Genomic DNA, 22707 nt, shown 5'->3' with positions numbered 1-22707 from the left:
TTGTAGATCAAGATATGAGTGGGTGTAGTAGTGCATAACTTTAACGCCAGCACTTGAGAAACAGAATCAGGAGGATCTGTGAGTTGAAGGCTAACCTGATCTACACAGTGAGTTCCAGGACGACCATGACTAAATAGGGAAACCATATGTAGTCTCAAAACAAACAAGCAACAACAAAAAGATATGAGCTTTCAGTTGTTCCTGCCATCATGTCTTTGTTCTACCAGCATAGACTCTAACACTCTGAAACTGTAAAGTCAATTAAACCTTTTATAAACTGCCTTAATCATGGCATTTCATCACAGCAATAGAAAAGGAACTAAGATATTGTGTACCTCTAAGTGAAACAGAGTATGAGAAGAACTGAGATAGAGAAAAAAGGAAAGCAATTCAATACTGGAACAAATGACCTAGAGCTACATTTAACTACCTGGCTGAAAATGTCAAGCAGCCCATTGAACCAATAAAGATCAGAACAAATTTCTAGTTAAAGGTTAAAAAAGATGGGGGTGGGGTGGCTGATCACATTTAGGAAATGGCATATTGAGAACAGATGGACCAATGGGAAAAAAAATGTCAAATGGAAAGAGAAAGTGACCAGAATATAGTCCCCTAAGGAATAACTCCATCTAATGAAAAAAAGCAAAGAACTTTAAGAGGACAGCAAAGAATGGAGTATTCAGAAGCCAGAAGGCTGTTAAAAGAACAATAAACATTTTCAAACACCAAGGAATGACACTCTCGGTAGGTTTTAGCAGTTCCATACATGAGCAAGATCAAATCTCTGCATTTCAAAGCAGACACCCAGAAAGTGTAGAAATGAATAATTATGGGATAAGAAAGTAGAAACATGAGCCTCACTTCCAAAAGAGTTGATTAAGAAGTCAAAGAATGGTTTGTTTATTTGCTTGCTTGCTTGTTTGTTTTTTCTTGTTCCTTTATAACTAATAGAAGAGGCAATCAGTAGAAAATGGGAACATGAACAGGGTGACAAAGAAAGAAAAAAGGAAGGAAAGAGTAAAGGAAGAAAGAAAAGGAAAGGAAAGGAAGAAATCTACAGAACAGGACTTTTTAAAATAGGTGGTACTTTCATCCTCTGAGAACAGAGTAATGAAATTATTAAGAAATACACAAACCAAGAGGCAAAAAAGGCAAGTGAACAATAACATCACAGAGTCCTTCAACTCCAGCACAATTGCAGAGAGAAAATGATCCAGAGAATGGTAAAAGTGACCAGGAGAACACGGAGAACATCAAAAGGACTCTGAAAAGACATGCTGCAGCTTATAAAGTCAGAGAGTAAGCATAGTAAGCACTATGTTAGAGAAAAACATTAAGAAGAAACTAAATTGTAAGATCTGAGGATGCTTTTATTTGTTTTGCTCATAAGTACTTGGAAAGCAAAATGAACAATGGACTGGGCAATGGAAAGAATATAAGCAACATCTTTTCAATACATCCTGCATACCTTTCTTTCATTTCCCTTTTAACTACCTGCCTTAATGGTCACAAATGAAATGGAAGTTATTTTAGCATTTATGTTATTAAAATAAGAGTTTATGTAGCAGGACAGTGGTGGTGCATACCTTTAATCCCAGCACTGGGGAGGCAGAGGCAGGCAGATTTCTGAGTCCAAAGCCAGCCTGGTCTACAGAGTAAGTTCCAGGATAGCCAGGGATACACAGAGATACCCCATCTCGAAAAACAAAAGGAAACAAAACAAAACAAAACAAAAAAGAGTTTATGTAATCCTGTCCATAAAATAGTTAAAGACAACCAAATCAAATAAATATGCTTCTTTCTAAAAAAGAAAACATGTACTTCTGATAGTCATAGTGTTAATGGTGAAGTCAGAGCGCCATTCTAGGTCTTCTGGTCTTCAGTCCTATCTTTACACTGCCTCAAGCTGATGGAGAAAAACAGCAGGGGCAGCTGAATATAATATTAGTTTACATTACAAAATTATGTAAGATGGTTAAAATTTCTCAAATGGCTGAGGCAGAAGAACTGCCATGAGTTCCTGAGTTCCAGGCCAGCCCAAAATACAGAGAAGAAGCTCTGTCTCAAAAGAAAACAAAAACAAAAACCAAGAGACCTGGGAGACTCCCAGGACTCACAGGGAGGGGGACCTTTGATGAAATGCCCAACAGTAGGGAGAGGGAACTTATAAAGGTCCACCTTCAGCAGGAAGACAGGACACCAAGTGAGGGATGGGGCTGCCATCCCACAGTCACACCTCTGACCTATAATTATTCCTGTCTGAAAAGAATTATAGGGATGGAAATGGAGAGGAGCCTGAGGAAAAGAAGGTCCAGTGACAAGCCCAAAGTGGGACCCAGCTCAAGGGGAGTTCCCAAGGCCTGACACTATTCCTGAGGCTATGGAGCGCTCAAAAAGGGATCTATCATGACTGCCCTCCAAAAGATCCAACAAGCAGCTGAAAGAGTCAGATGCATATATTTGCACCCAACCAATGGACAGAAGCAGCTGACCCCTGTTATTGAATTAGGGAAGGCTGAAAGAAGCTGAGGAGAAGGGCGATCCTATAGGAGGACCAGCAGTCTTAATTAATCTGGACCCCTGAGATCTTTCAAACACTGGACCACCAAACAGACAGCATACACAAAAACAAACAAACAAAAACCAAATAACATCTTGTGATGGAAATTTTTGTAATTTTGCATCTAATCTGCTCCTTCAGTATAAGCTAGCTAACTGCCAGCTATTTTCCTGATTCTGTTTATCTTTTAAGTGGATATTCTACCTACTACTCAGGATCTCTGTGAAGATAAAGTGAGAAAAGGAATATGAATATGTTGAGTAAACTGTGAAGCACAGAACACATGATAGGAATCAAGAAATAATTTTTGTTCAACAACAGAATGCATATAATGTCTTTGGTTGCCAGGCACTGGTAGCACGTGCTTTTAATCCCAAGCCTTGGGAGGCAGAAACAGGAGGATCTCTGTAAGTTCAAGGCCAGCCTGGTCTATAGAGGGAGTTCCAGGACAGCCAGGGCTACAAAAAAAAAAAAAAAAAAAAAATCTTTGGTCTATCAAGGGAAGAGAATTCAGCCAAAAAAGTTCCTTAATGAAACATACACAACAAACATTACAGGACTGGCTCTTTTTCCCCTCAGAAACCAGATTACTCAAAAGTGTGCTTTTTGTTGTTCAAAGAAAATGTTTAACCATTTACTGACAAAAATTTATAGATACTACCAACACAGAAAGTTAGAGAGGAAAGGACCTTACAGAATGTGTGTTACCATTGTTTTAGTTGGCAAATTTTAGAAAATCCAAGTCCAGAATTGCCCAGTGTTTTACCTAAGAATGTATGATGTACATTTTATGCAACATTTCCAATCATAGTATATTCATCCCGATAATCTATATCTGTGCTATCACAGCACTTTATGAATACTAATTAACATGGTATATTAAAAAGTGTAAATGCCTGTCCTTTCCTCCGGGAACAGGAAGATCCCAATAGATACATATACCCAATCCATCCTGTATTCCCAGCACTTGGCTTGTGTTAGATGACACGATGAACCATATTCCAGTTAAAACTGTTTTGTACATTTTAGAACTAAGGGTACCCTTCTGGAGATTTTCCTGTTTAGTTAGCAAGATATTTTAGCAAAGTATTCTAAAAGGCTAATGCTACAGAACTGATTTTGATTACCGAGTCAGTAAGTAAGAAGATAAGAACAGAAAGATAGGAAAAGGTTCCTGAAGAGAAGGCCATCACTAGAGCACAGGTCCTAGGAACATTAGCAGATGTTTGGATTCTTATAACTAGGTCTTCAAGAGTATCTTTCAATAATTTTAGAATGACTTATGCTGAATCATCAACAACCCACTAACAGTATGATTTCTGCCCTGGCTATTATGTGATATGCTAAGTGCTCCTAACAACTCCTCAATGACTCTTTAAAAGAAAGAGATAAAGGGGGCTAAAGACATGGCTCAGCTGTTAAGAGCATTTCCTGCTCTTGCAGAAGACCCAAGGTGGGTTCCCTGCACCCACATCAGGCAGCTCACGACAGCTGGTAACTGCAGATTCAAAGATTTTGATGTCCTCTTCCGTCCTCCTTGAGCACCTGCACAAATATACACAGGCAAATAAATATAAAAATAAAGCTTTAAAAGAAGAATTGAAGGAAATACAAAAGTATTTTTCAGGAAGGTATGATAGCTTGGCAGGTTAAGACACTTGACACCAAGTCTACTAATCCAATTCCCAAGGTCCACATGGTAGGAGAGAACCAATGCCCCAAGCTGTCTTCTGCCCTTCCAATGTGTGCCATGACATGTGCACGATCTGTCCCTTCCTCCTTCTCTCCCTTCCTCCCCTCCCCAACATAAACAATAAATAAATGCAAATTTTTAAGTAATTTAAGAAGAGAAGGATCTAAATTGGAGAGTTTCCTTAAATAGTGACCTAATAAAGAAAAATTATACTCTGAAAGATGTGTTCAAATTGCCCATTTTGCATTTTTACTTTTTAAAAAAAGATATAGCTGTAGGGGGAGTCGGGAAGAGTGCCTGTGGAGGCCAGAAGAGGGCATCGGATCCCCTGAAGCTGGAGTTAGAGGTGGCTGTGAGCTTCCTGACATGAGTGCTGAGATCTGCATCTGGTCCTCTGTAAGAGGAGCAGGTGCTTTTACCACTGAGTCATCTCTTCAGCTCTTTATCCTTTGACCTTCAACAGTTTGTTTCATTTCTCTAGGCTAAACGATTACTCAGATTCCTTCAAGTTTAATTATACGACCAAAAGCCCCACCAACAGTTGAGAGAACTGAGAATAAAAATGAAAGTATAACAGAAGTTAGAGGCTGAAATTATAAATTCTGGATTTGGTTACGTCAGCCTAATAACTTTGAGGAAGTCACCTGACATTCTTCAAACCAATATTGTCCTGTTTATAAGTATCCCAGATAACCATTTCAGGTATATCCTAGAAGTTTGAAGTGTTAACTATTGTTGCTATAAACAATGAAATTTATTAAAAAGAAAAAAACAACTTTATGTTCCTACTAATTAGGAATAGGAGGTCAAAATAAAACCTAAACTTCCATTGAATTCACCCTGCCTGACTTCCAATCCAAATATTTCCCTAGAGCCACTCATGAGTACTGATCCCAACAGACTCCATATTTTTCATTCTGCTATTCTTAATAAAATGCTCAAAAGCTAGTCATTAAAAATGAAAACCCTGGGGGGATGGAGAGATGGCTCAAGGCTTAAGAGCACTGACTGTTCTTCCAGAGGTCCTGAGTTCAATTCCCAGCAACCACAGAGTAGCTCACAACTATCTGTAATGGGACCTGATGCCCTCTTCTGGAGTGTCTGAAGACAGCTATAGTATACTCATATAAATAAAATAAATAAATCTTTTTTAAGAAATGAAGACTCTGAACCTGACATGTCGGCACATGGCCTGAATCCCAGCACTTAAGAGGCAGCAGGTGGATCTCTGTGAAAACCAGTCTAATCTACGACAGCTAAAGATACACAGAGAAACTGTCTCAAGATGATAATAACAATAACAATAATAATGATGATGATGATGATGATAAAGCAAGGCATGGTGGTACACATCTTTAATCCCAGCACTTGGAAGACAGAGGCAAGCAAATCTCTGAGTTTAAGCCCAGCGGGAAGGGAAGGGGAGGGGAGGGGAGGGGAGGGGAGGGGAGGGGAGGGGAGGGGAGGGGAGGGGAGGGGAGGGGAGGGGAGGGAAGGGAAGGGAAGGGAAGGGAAGGGAAGGGAAGGGAAGGGAAGGGAAGGGAAGGGAAGGGAAGGGAAGGGAAGGGAAGGGAAGGGAAGGGAAAGGATTCTGTATAGCATATCAACCTAATCTCTTTGTGACCTCCTTTACTGGCACTGTTTTTATTCTGTTATGGACAAAGCCAAACCTGCTTCCCTTAAATCCAGTTTCTTCCAACTCTCATTTCTTCCTTTCATTCCCACTCCGATGTGTTTGTTCTTCCTTCCTTTATACATAGTCTCCTTGGCTAGAACTCAAAACAGTCATCTTGCCTCAGCCTCTTGAGAGCTGAGAACACAAGTATGAGACACAGTCCAGCTCTACCACTCATTCTTTCAAATCACACGAAGATCACAAAGAACAGATGACATTTTCAGAACTTAGTATAACACCTTGCATATAGCAATTGCTTAGTAAATGATAGTTGTCACGTTGCTGCACTAATAGCACTAGGCACATGTCTTTCAGTTCAGTATGTCTCAAATTTGATTATGAGGATATTGTTCAAATGCAAAATATATTTCAGTGGGTAGAAAGTAGGATCTAGATTCTGTTCTTCAAAATGCTTCTGGTTGATGTCAATGCTGTTGATCCAAGGGCCATACTTTGAATACAAGAAGTAGATTTTAGTAAGTTTTTTAAAAATGTATATTAATCTTATCTGCTCATCTGGATAATAAGCTCTTAGAAGACACTTTTTATCATTTTTCTTAGCAAATATACCCTATGAGATGTTCAGTAAACATCTGTTGATTTATTGTATCTGTGGTTTCTAGATTATCAAGAATGTCTATGCCATACTGATTTTCAAATCAAATGCTAAACTATGCCAACAGAAAAAGCTCATTTGAGAACTGGAGTCACAGTTGCTTGCTTGCTTGCTTGCTTGCATGGAAGCAAAGAGAATCTGGTAAAAAAAAAAAACCAACAAAAAAAAAACTTTACCTCTTCAAAAGTGAGGACATAATAGGAGAAGCAAGAATGTGTCAAATGGTTACCTTCTCTATGATAAAGTGTGACGATCATTAAAGTGAAATCTTAATTGCACTTCAAATTTAGCTATGAACCTTAAAGATATGTATTTGGGGAAATACAAAAAACTAATAATAATTAATATATATGCACATATATAAGCTTGATTTAATTTTTAGTGACACACATATTTTTCAACAAACTTTTAGTGTGCAATTAATCTAAAGCTCTCAGGCTATGTAAAAATTTCAAGGAAAAGAAGTATCCTCCAGTTTTCTCATGAACCAGGTTAGAAGTTCCATGCTACACTGCCTATAATCACACTGATAAATTCAAAGGAATCTTCTGTATATTAGCACTGATCTGAAAAGTTACCTATTTTGAGTTTCCTTTTAAATCTGAAATTATTTAGATGCTTCTTAAAAACCCCCTCTTTCAAAGTTTGGAGCTAAGTCGAAAGCATGGATCATCCAGAGACTACCCCACTGAAGGATCCATCCCATAATCAGCCACCAAATGCAGACACATGCTAGCAAGATTTTGCTGACAGGACCCTGATATAGCTGTCTCTTGTGAGGCTATGCCAGTGCCTGGCAAATACAGAAGTGGAGGCTCACAGTCAGCTATTGGATGGAACACAGGGCCCCCAATGGAGGAGCTAGAGAAAGTACCTAAGGAGCTGAAGGGGTCTGCAACCCTATAGGTGGAACAACAATATGAACTAACCGGTATCCCCTGGAGCTCATGTCTCTAGCTGCATATGTAGCAGAAGATGGCCTAGTCGGCCATCAGTGTGAAGAGAGGCCCGTAGGTCTTACAAACGTACACGGGAATGTCAGGGCCAAGAAGTGGGAGTGGGTGGGTAGGGGAGCAGGGCAGAGGAGAGGGTATAGGGAACTTTTGGGACAGCATTTGAAATGTAAATAAAGAAAACATCTAATAAAAAAATTTATATCCAAAAAAAAAAAAAACCCAACCCTCTCTTTATGTTAGCACTCGAATTCAGATGGGACCAATACGTTTAAGTTCCACTGAGATACTACATTCTTTCTACTCAAGCACCATAGTAATGGCATTGGGTATATATAACACCTGATTATTCAGTTTTGTCTAGGTAGCTTAAACTATGAGACAAATTATTTAAATTAGCTTTTAGAACAAAAAGAACCCTTGTAAGCTACTGTGTTTGTCATAAGCAGCCACCTGCTCCTTAATTCAGAGACCTTTCAATAAAACCACTCATCAATATTTAACTGAGGTGTTTTAAACAAATTTAGACACGTTAGAAGATGACAAAATTCTTGGAATTGCTATTACCTACAAAAACACAGAAGCACAGAACTACCATCAAGTTGCAGACTCAAACTCGGCTTAAGAGTTTTAATAAATCAATGTTATTACTCCAGAGAAATCCATAAGGCAGTTGAGAGTCAGCCCGCAGAAAAGTGAATCCTATTACTTCCATCAGAAATCCAGTCTCCAGGGCAAAGCAGATTCTCCGGTTTATACCAGGCACTCTTCCTAGAAAATAATCCTATCCAAGGAGAATTTCAAATCTCAACTCTCTCATTTCTAAATAAACAAATTCTCTGAGTCTCCCCATACTTGTAGGAACACTTATCTACCTATCTGTGGGTATCTAAGTAGCAATTAGAACCAAGAAAATAGCTTCAGTGGGGTAGAGGACCGGGACAAAGCTCACAAGAATCAGATTCTAGCCCAGAAAAATGAAATGTTAATGTTAGTCTTGTACCTATTTCCTAGCTGTTCTTTATGATTCTTTTTTAAAATATTCACCAATAACTCTTAATGTCACTAATTTCTGAAATAGTCTTAATAACTCTAGATTCCTTTGTTAACTGTCTCAGGTATCTTTGTGTCACCCTAATTAGTGTGAGTTTTCCAAAAGGCCCCCAGCATTGTCTAACCCCTAAAAGGAAGTGTATTATTACTGTGTATCACAGTAACATTCTAACAGTGAGACAATACAGAAGGATGGCAGCAATGAAACCAAGCAGTTTAACCTAAAGTTAAGATGCCACTGGACCATTTGTTAGCTGAATGGCTGTAAGCTCACCACTTACCTTTTCTAAGTCCCTGTTTTCTGAAGACCCAATAGAATACCACATTAGGAGTCCCTCCTTACCAGAGAATCTGACATACAATGGATGCTTGCATAGAGCTTGCCTCCCTTCCCTTCCCTTCCTCCTGAGCAAACACTTGTTGATTTGAACTGCCAGTGATTCTTCCAGGAGACTGCCAGTGGCACTACTGTCGTACTTTCCCACATTACCTTCCTGTTATTCCCCATTACCTTTCCCAGTTCCTGATAAAGGTCTTTTCTACTCTACTATCTTGAAAAATAAGGGCCAACCACACAACCCACCCAGAGGAAATGATTCCAGCATGGTAACAGCAGGAAGCCCTACAGCTCCAGGTAACATGTCACTTCCACCAGTTCATCCCAGCACCCCCTCTCTCCCTCTCTCCCTCTCTCTCTCTCTCTCTCTTTCTCTCTCCTCTCTCTTTCTCTCTCCCTCCCTCCCTCCCTCCCTCCAAGTCTCTCAGTGAAGGAATGGCAGAGAAAGCACAACAGGAAAGCAGCTACAAGAGAAATAAACAGCTCTGGGGTCCCTGTGTCTTCCTCTTGGGAAGAATTCTCAGGTGCAGGCACCAATCAACCTCATCCCCTTAGGAAAAGGAAAACAAAAATTGCTCCCTCACATTCCAAAGGAAAAAACACCTAAGGCTCTGGCCTTTTCATGGTTCCATACCCACCAGTCAGCCCACCATCCACCATCGCTTAAGTCAGCGTCCTACTGCATCAAAGGAACCACTCTGAAGCTCTTAATTAGTCTTCAGTGGACCTCATTCATGTGTTTCTCAACTAAACCTAACACCTTCCCCAATCATCCCCATTCCCTATAGCTCTTTTTAAAAGAAGAAAAAGAAAAGAAAGAAAGAAAAGAAAAGCATTCTTGAAGTTTCCCCTTTACTGCATTAAGGCCAATCATTTTATTTGTGCCCTTTAACAATATGTAATGTTTTTACTTAGGTCTTCATCATCCAGCTGAAAAAGCCACCATCGTTTACACACAAACACAGGAGCACGCATGCTCGCATGCACGCACGCACGCGCACACACACACACACACACACACACACACACACACGCACACACACACACGGAGGGAGGGAAGGAGGGAGGGAGGGAGGGAGGGAGGGAGGGAGAGAAGGGAAGAGAGAGAACAAAATTTTTAAAACATATATCCCCTCCCTGTTGCATATATATAATAATCTCATTATTTTTAAACAGATGTCAATCACACTCTGAGACACCTGTGATCTAACCCACCTTGATATCAATACAGGTACAGGTTTAAAACAAAACAAACAAACAATAACAACAACAAAAACACCTATCCAACTTAAATACTAATATCCACTCCCAACTCATTCCAAACCTTGCAGACTAGAATCTTTTTTGGTGTCCTTTATTTTGATGGCCATCTGGGTCCATTTTCACCTTAGCTTGTATGCGTCTAAACTGTTAAGCCTGCCCCCCCCCCACCATAAGTATTTGTGTTTTGTTTTTGTTTTTTATTAGTTCTTTGAGGATGTTGTACAACCTGTTTTGATCATCTTCACCCTCCCTCCCCCAGCTCTTTCCAGATCCATCCCTCCTTCTCTTCCTTCCCAACTTTGTGGTGTCCCCACCACCACTGTCACAGCCAATATGTGCTGCCCAAATATTCTTGGCTGTGTGGCCTTCCTTTAGAGCGTGGTCGACTTATCACTATTTTTAAGCTCCATTGGTGCTTAATGAAGTAGCTTGCTCTGCCACCGGCCTGGAGGCCACCGAGTCCTTTACCTTAGGACCCATGTCTCTGGGAGGTCAACGCCTGCCCTCGCCCCTCCCACACACAGACACCTGCTCGTCCCCGGTGCTCTCCCGGGTGACCTCGAGGGTCCATCTTCACACCCTGCCCCCGGCGGACCCCGCAGGGGCCTACCAGTCGGTGTGCGGCTCGTCGACCACCAGCAGCACCTTGGCCTTCCTGGAAGCGGCCGAAGGTGCGGGCGCGTCCACCAGGCCGGCGGAGGCGGCCGTCTGCTTCACCGCTTGCGACAGCGAGCTGAAGAAGCTGCTGCCCACCGACGGCGTCGGCGCGGGCTGCGGCGCCGGCTGCGGCGCGGGTGCCTGGGCGGGTGGCGGCCTGCGCTCGGGACCGGGCGAGGCAGCTGAGGTGGCCGCCGACGCCGTAGCGGCACCGGGGCCAGGGGCAGGAGGGGGCTGCTGCGGCTCCGGGCGCTGAAGGTCAGTCATGTAGCCATTGGGCAGGTTGGCGATGAAGCTGCTGTCCGACAGCCGGCGCCTCAGGAAGTTCATCATCTGGCTTGAGGGGCTGAGGGCGCTCGAGGCGGCGGGCCAAGCGGCGCGGGGAGGACGGCGCGGGGACACCGAAGGTGGTCCGCGTCTCCGGGAGCCCAGCAGACAGCCGCGGCGCTCTGGGTCTGGGGAGCGAGCCTGTTAGCGAGGGAGCAGTGGGCGGTGCCGAGGGCGTGACTACTTCTGTCTCCGCCCCTCTCCGCAGAGCCTGCTCCGCCCCCGCCTACTCGCGCGTCCCCCGCCTTTTCAGGCTCTGGCGCAAAGAGAAGGGAGAGTGTCCCCTCCCGCCACCTGAGCGTGACTGTGTGGGAACCAGGAGCTCTCGCAGTGTGGAGGGAAGGAAAGCCGAGAGTCTCCCACCATCATCACCTTCGTGGTTTCAAGAGGAGAGTCGTGTCCCAGTTCCAGACGAAGACACCATCCTAATACCATCTAGTTAGAAGAGAGGTGTCAGCTTCCCTACCCTGAGGTGAGAGAAAAGAGCTACACCTGCCCCTCCACCCGCTCTGGCGTGTGTGTGCGCGCGCACACACACCCAGGACCACCATTCAGTGAGCAAAGCGAAGCATTTCCTTTCCTGAAGCTCAGGAAAATGATGCCAAAGTCCCCAACTTTCAGATGAGAAGGAATGGACTAATCTGTTGCTGCTAATGCGCACCTTGTATGCTGAGACCTGAATGAATGAATGGATGGATGGATGGATGAATGAATGAATGAATGAATGAATGAATAAAAGCTGCCTACCCGTGCTGAATGGGAAAAACCTCTCCCTGACCCAAAAGGTGGGAGTCCAGACCACAATGAAGTAGAGGGCTACCTCACCCTCCTTGAGGAAGAAGGAACCTAAGCAGACCCTCTCCACACTGCCCTGGAGGACATTAGGAGGCAATTTCTGTGCCCCACTTAATAGTGCACAATTCTCTCCCTGACCAGAGAGAGAGAGAGCACGCGCGCGCGCAAGAGAGCCCGAGAAGACTGAAAATGTCTTTTCAGGATCCCTCAGACAGATAGCCAAGGCTACCCCCTCAATTTGCTTCCCTGACATACATTGTTCCCCAGTGTTGTAGGGCGACCTAGTCCCCTAACTGACCATCTCCATGAAGGTTTATCTGACTACCAACTTCTCTGTGCACTCTCTAAATTTTGTGTGCTCTTTGAACCTTTGTTTTGATCTGTCTTCAGGTATATTAGTCCCCTACATTTGTATCTGGACAAAATGTAGCAGATGTACTTGACAGGCAGACCACCTGGAGTGATGCACGACTTTGGGCAAATTACTCCCTTGAACCTTTTTCTTCCACAGCTAATAAAAACAGATAGCACTTTTCAAAGCTGCTGGAGTAAATGAGAACATGTAGGTAAAGCGTCTGGTACGCAGTAGATAAGCCAGTAGTGGGGCCTAAGTCCTTATTCTTATTTCTCAGTAGTATTAGCTAGTCTGAATGGAATCAGTGAGGGTCTTGACACTAATGTTAGCAGGGTGTTCCTGTTTTGTATATCCCAGTTGGTTCTCAGGTCTAAGCCAATAGCATCAGAGAGGCCTGCAGCCAATTGTGAAAATAACCAATAAAATTAGAAAGCAACCCTTGTCTCAGGTAAACTCACAACTAAGAGCTAAGGACTCATAACTAGAGACAACAATTACCCACAATGAGATGTGAGAAATTCTGTAAATCAGTTGGATAAGGTGGTTTAGGAGCAACAAAGGCACAGGATTCATTCACCGCTGAGGCTCAGGAAAGGCTGCTCAGAGGAAGTAATGTTTAAGATGGGTCTTGAGACGTGTGGTAAAAGTTAACAGAACTGGTGAGAAGGCTCTGTAGTTTGGAACACTTGTTACTCCTCCAGAAGAGCCAAGTTTGGTTCCCAACACCCAGGTCAAGTGACCTATGATGACCTGTAACCACAGCTCCAGGGAATATGGCACCCTCATCTGGCCTGCAAGGGCACCCACACACACATGTCAGAACACTTACACAGATACACTATCTTAGTTACTGTTCTGTTGCTGTGAAGAGACACCATGACCAAGACAACTTATCAAAGAAAGCGTCTGATTGGGGGCTTGCTTAGTTTCAGAGGATTAGTCCATTATCATCATGGCTGAAATCATGGCTAGTGGCAGGCAGGTGGACATGGAACTGAGAGAGACAGAGACAGAGACTGGGCTAGCATGGACTTTTGAAACCTCAAAGTCCACTCCCAGTGTCACCTCCTCCAACAAGGCCTTTTAGTCCTTTTCAAACAGTTCCACTAACTGGGGCCTGAGCTTTCAAACATATGGGCCAATGAGAGCCATTCTCATTCAAACTACTACTACTACTACTACTACTACTACTACTACTACTACTACTACTACACCACACACACACACACAAGTAGAAAAAAAAAATCTTTTTTTTTTTTTGAGTATGTACCCATAGAGAAGTAAAGGAAGCATTCAGGCAGAGAAACGGATGCTTGTGAACTCATGGCTCTTCCAGAATGGGCTGTTTCGTGTGCTGACTTTGTCAGATCTCCTGCAGACATTATAATAAAGTATTCTAGTGACTAGGATGTGAGCTTTTCAAATATAGAACTGAATCTTAGTCATCTTTGGACCCCCAACATCCAGTGTATTACCTTCCATATAGTAAGGATTTAACTGTTTTAGAATTGAACTGTATCCTTACATAATTTAGTTCTTTCCTACTGAAGAATAAAACTTATATCACCGATAACCAAATAAACATAATTTATCACACTTTCCTTCCTGAAATTCTTAAAAGTATTTTTTTTTTAAGAAAAATCAAAGAAATCTTTTCCAATGTTTCTCTATTGGCAGGATTTCAGAGGCTCTTTATGTCTTAGGGTTACTATTACTATGATGAAACACCACAACCAAACAACTTGGGGTGGAAAAGGGTTTATTCAGCTTAGGCATCTACATCACAATTCACCATCAAGGGAAGTAAGGATAGGAACTCAAGCAGGAACCTGGAGGCAGCAAATGATGGCAAAGAAAGCTGCTTACTGGCTTGCTCTTCATAGCTTGCTCAGCCTTTCTTACAGAACATAGGACCACAAGTCTAGGGATAGCACCACCCACAATGGGCTGGGCCCTCCCCCATCAATCACTAATTAAGAAAATGCCTTACAGCCAGATCTTATAGAGGCATTTTCTCAATTGAAGTTCCCCTCTTTAGACAACTCTAGTTTGTGTGAAGCTGACATACAGCTAGCCAGCACAGTGTAACTTCTATTTTTAGATGATTTTGCTGTTTTTCTAATATATTTCATTAAGGAATTCCCTTAAATATTGAGCTTTTAGTATGTGTATAAATTTTTTTAAACCAGCCTATTTAAAACGTATTTTAAATATCTAAAACACAGAAGACATTGTATGCTACAGACTAGATGATAGAGGAGATTCAAGTATGAATAATCCCCAAATTCATGCCTTAGGAAGACAGCTTATAATTAGCAGTAGCAGAACAGTCTCTGAGTAACGAGAAAGTGGAGCAGGCAGTGAGTGTTACAAGAGCCAAAGGGAGAAGCCTTCCCAGGGATGGTAGATTTTATAGGAAAACTAAAGAAATTCTCATAGACAAGAAAACGTGGAGAAAGGAAGTGATATGGAGGGGAGAGCAAAAGATTGGTCACAGAAGCTGGGCTGATAAGGATTAGCATCATGTAGATCTATTGCTGTCTATGTTATTTTAATCGTTGGACCTTTGTACAGTATGTAATATGCCCTACAATCTTCTGGGAAGCTTAGAGAGATTGCCCTTGTGTACAGTATTCTGCTATTATCTATAGAACTGCTCTCCACAGTTCAGTTACCTGACGTCAGCTGTGGTCCAGAAATATTATGTAGAACATTCCAGGGAAGACACTGAGGTGGCTCAATAGGTAAAGGCATTCGCCACCAAGCCTGACAACCTAGTTCAACCCCTGGGACTTACATGGTGGAAAAGAAAACAACTCTCACAAGTTATCCTCTGGCTTCCACATATACACCATACATGTATGTGTCACACACACACACTGAATAAGAAAATTCCAGAAAATAGAAAGAAAACCATATGAAATTGCATACCATTGTGCATTGTGATGGAACCTTCGTGCTGTGACTCACACCTTTGCCAGCATGTGGATGCTGTAGACACTACTAGCCCATTATGTCACTTAGTACCTCAGCTATCACATCTCAGTGCTTGTGTTCAAGTGAACCAGATTCCACTTAATATCCTCAAGGCACAAAAATAGTGGTGCTGACCACAGAAGAAATGTGAAACACAAGCCATAAAGTGCCTTTAAGAGAAAAGATAAAAGTTCTCAGTTTAATATGGAAAGAAAAAAAATATACTTAAGCTGTTAACATTTATAGTAAAGTATGGGGGGGGGGAGACCACATTCTCAAGATTTGTATGATAGTATGGTAATTGTCTCGTTTTATTATTACTATTTATTTCTTGCTCTATTGAGTTTATAAATTAAGCTTTGCCGTTGACATATCTGTATAGAATCATGACATATATAGAGTTCAGTCGTTTGGGCATCCACTGCAGGTCTTGGAATATATTCACCTCAGACAGGTGGAGACTTCTTTATGTGTTCATGTAATTGTAACTATCCAGTTTGGTTTCTATAAATCACCTCAACATTAGGTATTGTTTCTGCTTCCTTCAGGGTGATCTACACAGGCTGGTAAAATAATTACTGGACATAGATGTTAGAGGTGGCAACTACACCAAGCCATTCTCAGAAAACTGTTGGGCTTTAGATTCCTCCTTTAGAGCAACAGAGGTCCACAAGCCCGACAGAAATGTTTATTAAGAGCCGGGCGTGGTGGCTCATGCCTTTAATCCCAGCAGAAGCAGAGGCAGGTGGATTTCTGAGTTCGAGGCCAGCCTGGTCTACGGAGTGAGTTCCAGGACAGCCAGGGCTACACAGAGAAACCCTGTCTCGAAAAACCAAAAAAAAAAAAAAAAGAAAGAAAGAAAGAAAGAAAGAAAGAAAGAAAGAAAGAAAGAAAAACAAGTTTATTAGATATTCTACTAAGTCACTCATTTTCTTTTGGTAGGTTTTTAATAAGAATATGCTCTAATGGAGATGACACAAACTGTTTTCTCATACTTGTGTGTTGTTGCTGGCCATTAGCCAGTTGCATGTGACCACAGTGGGTACAGCTGTAAGTTACCTGTGTTTAAGCCATATTCTCTGTATTCCAGTGGTCCGTACCGGGATGTATCTTTTTATCCTGTGCATTAGCTTAGTCTTGGGTTCTGTCTTTCCCTAATCCCTATCTGGGTCTAGACTCCAGAAATAGGTAGAATTCTGCCCTATCATTCTTTCTTATACAATACATTTTACTTAGAATTGAAGGAATGGTTGACTTTGAATTTGGGAAACTTTTCAAAATATCAAAGCCTGGCAACATTAGGGACACTTGTTCCTGTCTGTCTCTGAAACCAACCAGCTTTCCCCACCCCCATCTCCTGGTAAAGGGTTTTTCTCTCAGAGCAATCAGCAGAGGTGTCCCTCTTGCCTCTCTTAATCCCTCTGTGACCAATTGAGTCAACTGTCAGAATCTCAGAGGTGTATTCCAGTCAAAGCCCAGGATTCTTTGCATTCCTACCATGTGCAGTCTTTATCTTCTCACTGAATGGTAAGCACAGGTAATCATCTAGCAACTGTGGATCAAATAATCAGTGTGTGTGTGTGTGTGTGTGTGTGTTTGAATATGCTTGGCCCAAAGGAAGTGGCACTATTAGGAGGTGTGGTGTCATTGGAGTAGGTGTAGCCTTGTTGGAGGAAGTGTGGGGATGGTCAATGAGACATTCCTCCTAGCCAGTCTTCTCCTGGCTGCCTTCAGAACAAGAAGTAGAACTCTCAGATCTTCCAGCACCATGCCTGTGAGGATTCTCCCATGCTTTCCATCATAATGATAGTGGATTGAATCTCTAAACCTGTAAGGAAGCCCCAATTAAATGTTGTCCTTTATAAGAGTTTCTGTGGTCATGGTGTCTCTTCACAACAATGAACTCCTAACTATGACTATACATATATGTATACACACACACACACACACACACACACACACACCCCACCTACCTTGCTGATATTCTTTCCCTTGAGCAACAGTACAGTAAAGAAAGCTCACAGGGGCAAAAGCTGAGTATGTGCCTGCACAGCCTTGGAGTGCCTTGGGTAGGCAGAACCCAAAAGCCTAGTTTAGTCTAGAAGTGGTAGTGGCTCACACCTGTAATCCCAGCACTCATGTAGCAGAGACAGGAGGGTGACAGAAAGTTCAAGGCCAGCCTGATCTACATAATGAGACCTTGTTTTAAGAACAGAAAGGGAGGTTGGTAGGCAAGAAGGCCCAGCAGATAGAGGTGCAAGCCTAACTACCTGAGTTTGGTTCCCAGAATCCGCAAGAAGGTAGAAGTAGAGAGCCAACTCCCCATGTTGTCCCCTGACCTTCTCTCTCCCATATATTAATTATTGTTATTATTACATGTTTAATGAAAGAAAAAGGGAAAGATGGATGGGGAGTATAGAAACCTAGCTTAAAGGAAGACCTGTTACACTAGCTACTGAGCAAAATGTTGTTGCTGGGTTTCTAAACATGGAAGTTGGCTTGAACCACATTTTTAACTCTTGTTCACTTCCCAGGTCCAAGAAGCCCATTCAGACTCATCTGCTCTAAAGAGAAATGGAAATGTTTGGGATTCTGGTGTCGTGCACCCTTGACCTGCTCTGTCACTAAATCATGGGCTTTACAGTCCTCCACAGGCTGCTGAGGACTCTCAGTTCATATGTAAACAGGAAGAGATAGCATCTATCTGGAAGACGTGACCAAAGAGGACAGTTGAAAATGGCAAAGCTCTACCAGAAGAGATAGCGTGGTTTCTTTCCACACTGTTGTGTGGTGTTTGGAGCACCTCCTGAGAATCTATGGTGTCCACTGAGGTGGGCCTTCTTGCCATTGCTGCTCTGGGTCCCAGCACTTCTTTTTTTTCTACTTCTGAATAGTCAGGACTGCTATACCCCAGCATCCAGTCAAGGTGGATACATAAGCTGGGCCAATGTGCCACAATTAGAAAGCACAGAACTCTAAGTCAAGTCCTAAATCATGTTAGCTCATCTCTTTGCCCAGATCCCCTTCAGCCTCAGTTTCCTCAGCCATGAAAGAATGTGACAATTGTTATAACTTCCTTGAAAGGCTACTGAGAAGCCTGAGATTGAGTGAGTGCATTTTATAAGCTGTAAAGCGCTGTGCAAATGTTAGCTATTGATATTTCTCACTCTAGTGGATCACAGAGCTTGCCAGCAAAAGTAAATTACCAAAAAAAGGAGGAAAAAAAATCTTCCCACACATAATTATCTCAGCGTTAAACACTAGAGAGAACTCAGGCAGGTGTGTGGGGTGTAAGGTCGTCCCTCTCGGTGACTCTCAGGTTTAGTCATACCTGCTAAAATAAATGCAGCAACCACTTTGACTGATGGTTTCTACCTTCTGGGTGACCTTGAACAAGGCCACCTCCCTCCATCCCTCCCTCCTTCCCTCCCTCTTCCATTTTCTAGTGTGGAAAATATGGGTGAGGGAGCTGAGCCAGGTGATCCCCAAGGTCTGATGATGTAAGTAAGATTCTCTGGGTGGAGTCTCACAGGCAAACAAAACCTGATGTCAGCAGACTGTGCAAGGAAATACAGGCAAGGGCGGGGCCTGGAGAGCAAACACTGAACAGGTGGTTCTGGCGAGCAAGAGAAAAAGCACAGGCAACAAGGGGTTTGGGTCCAAGTTCATTCTGACTTTAAGGGAGTCAGAGATGGTCCCCCTGCCAAATCTCTGTTTATTGGGACCTAATGATAACTATAATTAGATACTGACTTCATGCCAGAAATTGCCCATGTCCTATCTCATTTCATCCGCCACAAGGGAAATGTTAGATTTTCCTTTTTTGCCGATAAAGCAGTTGAGAATCAGAGAAGTCACACCGGCTAATGTTAGCTCTTAGAACTAAAATGAAGCAGATCTGGCTGGCTGCAAAGCCCATGAGATTCTGCATTAGGCTATACTGACAGGCCCCTAAGAAAGGTGCCATCCATCAGCAGCTTGGCAAATGAATGAGCTTATTGGAAACCATAGCTGAAATAACATGCCTTCCTGGAGTCTTATTGTAAGCTTCTCTGACACCTCTTATTACCCAGAGTCTTGCAGACATATCAGGTTTCATGTAGCAAGAATCCCCATGAAAACCCCCCTTCCATGAAACCAGCTAGATTCAAGCAAAAAAATCTAACTAAAGAAACACTCCTCCCCTTTCCTCTCCCTCCCCTCCCCCTCCCCTATCCTTTCCCTCCCCCTTCTCCTCCTTCTAGCATACCCCATTCTTATTTTCACTGAGGGAAGACCACAGCTCCCCAAAGAGCAGCTCTGGCCTCTTGCAAGATGCTGGTGTGTTGGCTGTTGCCATGGTGATAGAGGAGCATCTCTGTCATGCACACATGAGCAGCACAGAGTGTGTTTCCTCTGCCTGGGAAATTCAGAGGATTTATCAGCAGTTGCTTCCAGCAGCATCTTCACACTACTTCAAGGATGAGTGAACATGCAGCCCTTCTACTTAGAATTCACCCCACACCAGAAGCAAGACTAAGCTTTCCTCACAGGGTCTGTGTCTAAAGCAACCCCCTCCCTCTACTGCTGAGACAGTTCCCGGTTTAATGGAGGAGGTACCTTCCAGGTGATAGGGAAAGGAGCTGTTGGGTTTACAGAGTAAACAGAAGGTCCTTGGTTTCCTAAGCTTTCTTGGCTAATACCAGTTATGTGCTAATTAGAGCTTCCGAGTCAGACCCATGTGGGTTTGTCACTTGCCTCAGTCACTTATTAGCAAGTAGTATAATACCACTTCTTTATTAAAACTCTTTATCTATAGAGTTAATTAATATTTGCAAAGCTTTTTTTTTAATTAAACGAGATTTCACATAAATAGTATCCAATATCAAGTCTGGCATATGGCAGGAACATATTCATGATAGAAATTATTTTAAAGAAAGTCTAGAGGTGTGGCACACACAGCAGAGTGCATGACTCATGGGTGTAAAGCCACGGGTTAAATGCCCACTGCTGTATAAACCAGGCAGCAAATGTCTATAACCCCAGGACTCAGAAGATAAAGCCAGAGAGTCAAAAGTTCAAGGTCATCTTTCATGACACAGTGAGTTCAAGGACTGCCTAGAATACATGAGACCCTGTCTCAAAAACAAAAAAACTTAGAAATTATTCTAAAGGAAGTAACTTAATGACACATATGTTCTAACTTTGAGACAGTCGATTTTTGAAGCCTTGGATCATCACTTGATGGACAAATAGCTATGTAGTATTTTCTTTTAAGTTTAAAAAAAATAAGAAGAAGAAGGAGAGATTGGAGCAACCTGAGATTCTGTAGATATTTTCATTTGAAAACATGGTTACAACATCTCTGATGGCAACCTAAGGGTTTGAACTAAAAGGAAAAGAAAAAGGTCCTGTGTTTGGTTATATCACATGTCAAGCTAATGCCACCTTCACTAACCACCATCTGTGTGCTAAGCAAGATGACAGACAGTGCTATGTGTTTGCTAGTCATTTAATCCAGGCAAGAACAGTTTTAAGGTAGGCATCATTTTTCAAATGAGCAGTATAAGTATATAAGTAATCTGCTAGTACGTTGCAAAATAAAAACAAACAACAGTGTATCTGTACAATGAAAAGAAATTTCCCTCCAGTGTCAATCCATGGCAGCACATTATGTGAGTACCTACATGGCTGTCCTCAAAGAAAGGCTCCTTAGCACCAAGGCCAGCTTGGAGCAGATGGCCCCATTCTTTTATTGAAAAACATCCAGCTTCAGGGATCTGAGACAACAGTCATATTCCAAGCTCTCACACTTGACTGCTGTCTTTGTGAGTAGGATTCTGCCCAACAAGCCTGTCTGCACTTTCTTTTCCTTCTTTCTTTACCCTGTGCCTTATCTGCCAGCAAGCATGACATGACAGAGGATTCAAGACATCTGATCAGCTTATCTGCTCCTCATTCCTGATCAGGAATAAGTCCATATTCCTATTTACTGGTTTTTCTCTTCTCCCTGCACTGCTGGTGTCAAAAGCATGTCTTTTTCTCATCTCCAAAATAGCATCTGGTCCATTTGAAGCAGGCTAGCAATAGGCTGTCTGCCAGCACCCTCATTTCTTGGCGGAGAGAAGGCATTCCCCATCCAATTATCTAAAAGTCTCCTCGCCTGATGATTCAGCCAACCTCTCCATCATGAGCCAGACCTGGGTAGCCTAAAGTCACCTTGAACAGATCAATAGTGATGAGTGTTTTGTATATGAACTTGAATTCTTATTTCAGTTCTACTAGGTAGGAGTCTCATTCTCATTTAAGCAGATGAGGAAATGGAGGCTCACAAGAGATTTTCCCCAAGGTCACACTGCCTGTCACAAAGAAGATGAGATTTAAACTTAAATTTCAAATTGACAAACTTTTTTAAAAAAATCATTTATTATCCTGTGTCTATGATGTAGGGGGTAGCATGAGTCAGTTTTCTCCTTCCACCTTTACATTTTGTTCTAGGAATCAAATTCAGGTCATCAAACTTTCATGGGCACGCACTTTACCCTCTAAACCATCTCACTGGCCCTAAATTCCCAACTTCACAAGGAAGAACTGAACATTCACTGAACCCTTGCTTTTCCTCTAGGCTATAGTGAATGGTTAGAAAGTCCTGTGGATTACAGAATATGGCTGTCCAGAGCAGCTACCCCTGTGTAATCTGTAGTGTGTCTCTAAGCCTTCATCTTGGCTTGGAACATACTTCTTCGTGCCTTGAAGCATGGTGCAGTTGGACAGCCACAGGTTTTGTGGTAAATACAGGTGTTTTGGAATCTTGGTGTGTCGTTTTCATGCTTCTGATCTCAGATAATTTATTCAACCCCTCTGAACTTCTCTCCGTATAATAGGGCTACCTACCTCACAGTGTAGTCCTGAGGATTCAAGCTCAAAGTCCTTTTGTGGTTCCCTGGTGGTTAGTAGGCACTCACTAGTATGTCCAGCCCTAACAACTGCTGTCCACCCACCATCAACTGCTGGGAAGCTCTCTGACTATGCTTCCCTCCCCTATGCCCTGACATTTTTTTAATATCTTTAGTTGAACTCATCATACAGCATTGTTCCAAGTGGGTCATGTTTTCTCCACTCTCCCACCTTCCTTAGTCTAGAATTTTTTTCCAAGGACAAAGATTCTTTTCATCTCTAAGTCTTGAATGCCTAGCCCTTAGCCATGTGGGAGGAAGGAACGGAGGAAAAGAAGGGAAGAGAAAGAAAATGAAACCAAGACTCAAAACTGTTTATGAAACACTGCAGCAAAAACACACCCTAGCTCTGTATCCAGGCAAGCAGGAGAAGCACTTGGTCTTCTCCCAGCCTCCTTTGCAAATGCTTCCCAATTCCCCCATTGACAAGAGCCCACAAGACTGGAATATCAATGACTGCCTGAATAGGAAGTCTCAGAAGAGCCCCGCACCCAGGGAGCAGACAGACAAGT

General features: G+C 42.5%; 1 protein-coding gene and 1 long non-coding RNA gene across 3 annotated transcripts in view; one reads left to right on the top strand and one right to left on the bottom strand.

The window, feature by feature from the left end:
* Positions 1-11319, bottom strand: part of Syn2 (synapsin II) — a 147725-nt gene extending 136406 nt beyond the window's left edge. For both annotated transcript variants that reach the window (NM_001111015.1, NM_013681.3), the window contains exon 1: positions 10761-11319. In NM_001111015.1, the coding sequence (NP_001104485.1) occupies positions 10761-11140 (380 nt within the window). In that variant the 5' untranslated portion in view covers positions 11141-11319. The remainder of the gene's footprint in view (positions 1-10760) is intronic.
* Positions 11320-11385: 66 nt separating this feature from the next.
* Gm17733 (predicted gene, 17733) lies at positions 11386-18621 on the top strand. Its single transcript, NR_132436.1, has 2 exons — positions 11386-11606; positions 17795-18621. It is a non-coding gene; the product is annotated as a predicted gene, 17733 (long non-coding RNA).
* Positions 18622-22707: the final 4086 nt, after the last annotated feature.

Source organism: Mus musculus, chromosome 6 (genome assembly GCF_000001635.26).
Source record: "Mus musculus strain C57BL/6J chromosome 6, GRCm38.p6 C57BL/6J".
Classification (NCBI taxonomy): Eukaryota; Metazoa; Chordata; class Mammalia; order Rodentia; family Muridae; genus Mus; species Mus musculus.
This window is presented reverse-complemented; position numbering and strand designations above follow the sequence as displayed.